The sequence below is a fragment of the Oncorhynchus masou genome, chromosome 11 (assembly GCF_036934945.1).
Source record: "Oncorhynchus masou masou isolate Uvic2021 chromosome 11, UVic_Omas_1.1, whole genome shotgun sequence".
NCBI lineage: Eukaryota > Metazoa > Chordata > Actinopteri > Salmoniformes > Salmonidae > Oncorhynchus > Oncorhynchus masou.
In genome coordinates, this window is record NC_088222.1 from 39,302,962 (window position 1) to 39,307,452 (window position 4,491).

Sequence of the window (4,491 nt, forward strand, 5' to 3'; positions counted from 1 at the left end):
TGAAATTGAGCTCAGGTGCATCCTGTTTCCATTGATCATCCTTAAGATGTTTCTACAACAGTCCTCCTGTGGTAAATTCAATTGATTGGACATGATTTGGAAAGGCACACCTGTCAAAGGTCCCACAGTTGACAGTGCATGTCAGAGCAAAAACCAAGCTATGAGGTTGAAGGAATTTTCCATATAACTCTGAGACAGGATTGTGTTGAGGCACAGATCTGGGGAAGGGTATCAAAAGAAATTCTGCAGCTTTGAAGGTTCCCAAGAACACAGTGGCCTCCATCATTCTTTAATGGAAGAAGTTTGGAACCACCAAGATTCTTCCTAGACCTGGCCACTCAGCCAATCTGAGCAATTGGGGGAGAAGGGCCTGGTCAGGGAGGTGACCAAGAACCCGATGGTCACTCTGACAGAGCTCTGTAGTTCCTCTGTGGAGATGGTAGAAACTTCCAGAAGGACAACCTTCTCTGCAGCACTCCACCAATTAGGCCTTTATGGTAGTGTCTAGACGGAAGCCACTCCTCAGTAAAATGCACATGACAGCCTGCTTGGAGTTTGCTAAAAGGAACCTGAAGGACTGTCAGACCATGAGAAAAAGGATTCTCTGGTCAGATGAAACCAAGATTGAACTTTTTGGCCTGAATGCCGAGCGTCACGTCTGGAGGAAAACTGGCACCATCCCTACGGTAAAGGATAGTGGTGGCAGCATCATGCTGTGGGGATGTTTTTTAGCGGCAGGGACTGGAAGACTAGTCAGGATCGAGGGAAAGCTGAACGGAGCAAAGTAGAGAGATCCATGATGAAAACCTGCACCAGAGTGTTCAGGACCTCAGACTCGGGCGAAGGTTCACCTTCCAACAGGACAACGACCCTAAGCACACAGCCAAGACAACACAGGAGTGGCTTCGGGACAAGTCTCTGAATGTCCTTGAGTGGCCCAGCCAAAGCCCGGACTTGAACCTATTCAAACATCTCTGGAGAAACCTGAAAATAGCTGTGCAGCAACGCTCCCCATCCAACCTGACAGAGCTTGGGAGGATCTGCAGAGAAGAATGGGAGAAACTCCCCACATACAGGTTTGCCAAGCTTGTAGCGTCATACTCAAGAAGACCTGAGGCTGTAATCGCTGTAAAAGGTGCTTCAACAAAGTACTGAGTAAAGGGGCTGAATACTTTTGTAAATGTGAGTTTTTTTATTACTTTGAATACATTTGCAAAAATGTCTAAACCTGTTTTAGCTTTGTCATTATGGGGTATTGTGTGTAGATTGATGAGGGAAAATAACAATTTAATAATTCTAAATAAGGCTGTAAGGTAATTTTGTGGAAAAGTCAAGGGGTCTGAATACTTTCCGAATGCGCTGTATATGTACGGGTACCCCCTGTATTTTGCCTCATTGTTTTGTGTAACTTTTTTTTTTTTAAACAATTTTTTCTTTAGGTTATTTTGTAAATATTTTCTTAACCGCATTGTTGGTTAAGGGCTTGTAAGCATTTCACGGTAAGGTTGTACCTGTTGTATTTGGTGCATGTGACAACTTAAATTACATTGGTAAACTGACTTATCTTATATAACAAAATGTATAAGACCTAAGCCTGTGTTGCTCTCAGACCTTATTTTTTGCATTCATCCCAAAACCCCATTCTTTTCCACCATATGAATGGATGAAAAAACCAGAGGTAACTCATTACCGTTTTTTAGGACAAGCTGGCGAGCTCTATAGGGCGGGGTGGTCGTCACTAGTTAACACAGCCACAGTCATAACCCTGCCTATTTCTAAAAATGTTTCTTCTTAAAATTCAATGTTTAACCCAAACTCAACCACACTGCTAACTTTCTGCCTAACCTGAAACTTAAATGAAGACCAAAAAGCTCGTTTTTGTTTTCATTAAGTTAAGATAGCCAATTTGTACTTTGTGGCTGTGCTAACTAGTGGCAACCCAATTGGGGGGCTGGCTATAACATTCCATGAAAATAAATATTACAAGAATGATTTATTGAAAAACAAACCTTAACTGTTCACACTATTATTCTCGGAAAATGTAGGGCCAAATAAGGAGCATGTTAGGCATTGTAAAACTAAAGCATTTAACCGGAATGGATATCATGAAAAATATTTCCATGTAATAAAGTTTTAAACCATGCTTGTCATCTTTCAGCACATACCTAACAAACTACAGTATTGAATTCAAATGAGTAAAACATGTGATTCTGTTTTGAATTAACCAATCCACTGTATGATCTCAGAATCTGTTTCAAATCACCAATTTCCTTATGTTTCAGTGTGTGAAAAAAGTATTATTTAACAGATACAATTACATCCATTCTTGCAAATATGTTACCGTGATCTAGAATGAAAACTCACTCAAAACGCCATTCAGTACTTTGTATACAGAGGCCATGCTGTGCCAAGCATGGCAGTAATGGTAAGTCCAAAACAGAGTCATTTTATAGAATCCTGGTCAAATGAAATGTGATCTTCAAAGTGACATCTTCTTTCCCAACATTATGTACCAATCCTCATTCAATTCCTTCTTGCTTGTCTTTAATTGCAACCTGAAACAAAGTTGAGAGATATGAATTTAGTAGTTACACATTCTGCTAATCAAGTAGGTCTATACTCACCAATTTGTATTATTATTAGTTTTCAAAAATACATTTCCATTTGAGTCATTTAGCAGATGCTCTTATCGAGAGCAACTTAAAGTAGTGAGTGCATACATTTTCATACTGGTCCCCCATGGGAAACCAACTCACAACCCTGGCATTGCAAGTGCCATGCTCTACCAAGTGAGCCACACACAACGTTTCAACCCAAATAGTATTGCAGATGAGTGTTTCAGGCAAATTACTAAGCAAAGGATGTTGGAAATGTAGTTAGCGCGTACATCACAGGACAGGCTCGAGGTAATGGCTGCAGCGAAATAGGTGGAATGGTATCAAATAATCAAAACACATGGTTTCTATGTGTTTGATGCCATTCGCACCGTTCCAGCCATTATAACGAGCAGTCCTACCCTCTGCAACTTCCACTGAAATACATACATTTTTGGCAAAGAATAATATTTTCCACAACCAGTTCTAGTATAGAGGACAATCCATATAATATTATATAGACAGTTCGCTACAGTAGAACTGTTCCACGAAATGTACCGTTTAAGAGATATGATGATGACGATATCTCATGTACTCACCCTGAATCGCTCCTCCAACAAGGACAGCTCACTGATGAGGTCAGTGATTGCATTAGTGAAAGCCTCCTGAGGACTGTAGTCTGGTGTGGTCTGAACACGGATCACAATCTTGTGCTCCAGAGGATGAGGGACCTTGTAGCCAGCAAATAGCACTTGGGGGTCTTTCAGCAGTTGTCTGCAAATACAATACATTTTAGTTATGATTGAGGAGCTTCGCAATTATCATTGATTAGACAAGAATCACAAAATTCAAGAATTGCACTCACTGTCTGATGATGTTACCAAGCGTGTGATCCTCTTTGTTCAACGTGAAGAGGCAGGCGTTAGGGACTTTTGTGTCCTTGATGATTGTGATTCTGAAAACATTTTTTTGGTAAGAGTATTTCACTTTCAGATTCATATTCAGTGGTAATGGCAGAACAATCATTGTGGCGTGTAAATTAGCTAGCTAGTTTATGCTGAATTGAGCTAACATATAGTAGGCAACAAAGCCATAACTATATAACTCTGGTAGCCAGTGGACGCGAATTTGCTAGCTGATAATGCCTGACAGACTTCCCTAGCTGCTACTCTTTAGCCACTGGCAACGCACAAACATAGCATACTAGCTAACTGTCAGGCTATCACAATGATATGTTGTAACATGCTACCTATCTAGCTACTTCCTGAACCAGAATCTGGGATTCTCTTCTGAGAATCGCCATATTCAACGTCTCCTGTAAACCCAGATTATGATTCAGATACCTCCTTACCTGGCAGTTAACTATGATCGCTAGCTAACCTAAACCAGAATAACAATAGCTAAATAAACTAATCCTAGCTGGCTGAACGTCAGCAAGGGATCAAGTAATATGTTACAGTAGCTATCTAGCAATATGTATAAAACGTACTTCTTTTCCCCTTCAAACAACAGAAATGACTCGAATGCCGGTGGCGCGTTCATATTTGAACAGTTAGTTATCTACGTAGTTGCATATAACAATGCAGAAACAGCGAACACACAACACAGTTCTTGAATGAGGGACTCAATAGCTGGTGGGACCAACTTCCGGTAGCGTTTCTTATTAAGGGATTTCAAAATAAAGGTCTTTATGCAAGATCTGTGCGTCTTGATGAGTGAAATCATAGAAATTATAGAGCCCTTATCAATGGCGGTCTGGACACCAACCTGTACCTCAAAAAGAGAATCAGAAGACTAAGGGATGCTTCAGAGTCTTGATTGAGAAGTGCATGGGATGATGAATGAGGAGATAAATAGGGAGGACAAAGGGAGGATAGGCACGGAGGCAAGGGCACTG

General features: G+C 40.7%; 1 protein-coding gene across 1 annotated transcript; it reads right to left on the minus strand.

Annotated features, from left to right (window-relative positions):
• Positions 1–1,978: 1,978 nt before the first annotated feature.
• Positions 1,979–4,238, minus strand: polr2j (RNA polymerase II subunit J). Its single transcript, XM_064978502.1, has 4 exons — positions 4,084–4,238; positions 3,460–3,549; positions 3,194–3,368; positions 1,979–2,555 (listed from the first exon to the last, which is right to left on the minus strand). Exons 1-4 carry the CDS (start codon positions 4,134–4,136, stop codon positions 2,520–2,522), a joined length of 354 nt encoding a protein of 117 aa, XP_064834574.1. The 5' UTR covers positions 4,137–4,238; the 3' UTR covers positions 1,979–2,519.
• Between the last annotated feature and the right edge of the window lie 253 nt (positions 4,239–4,491).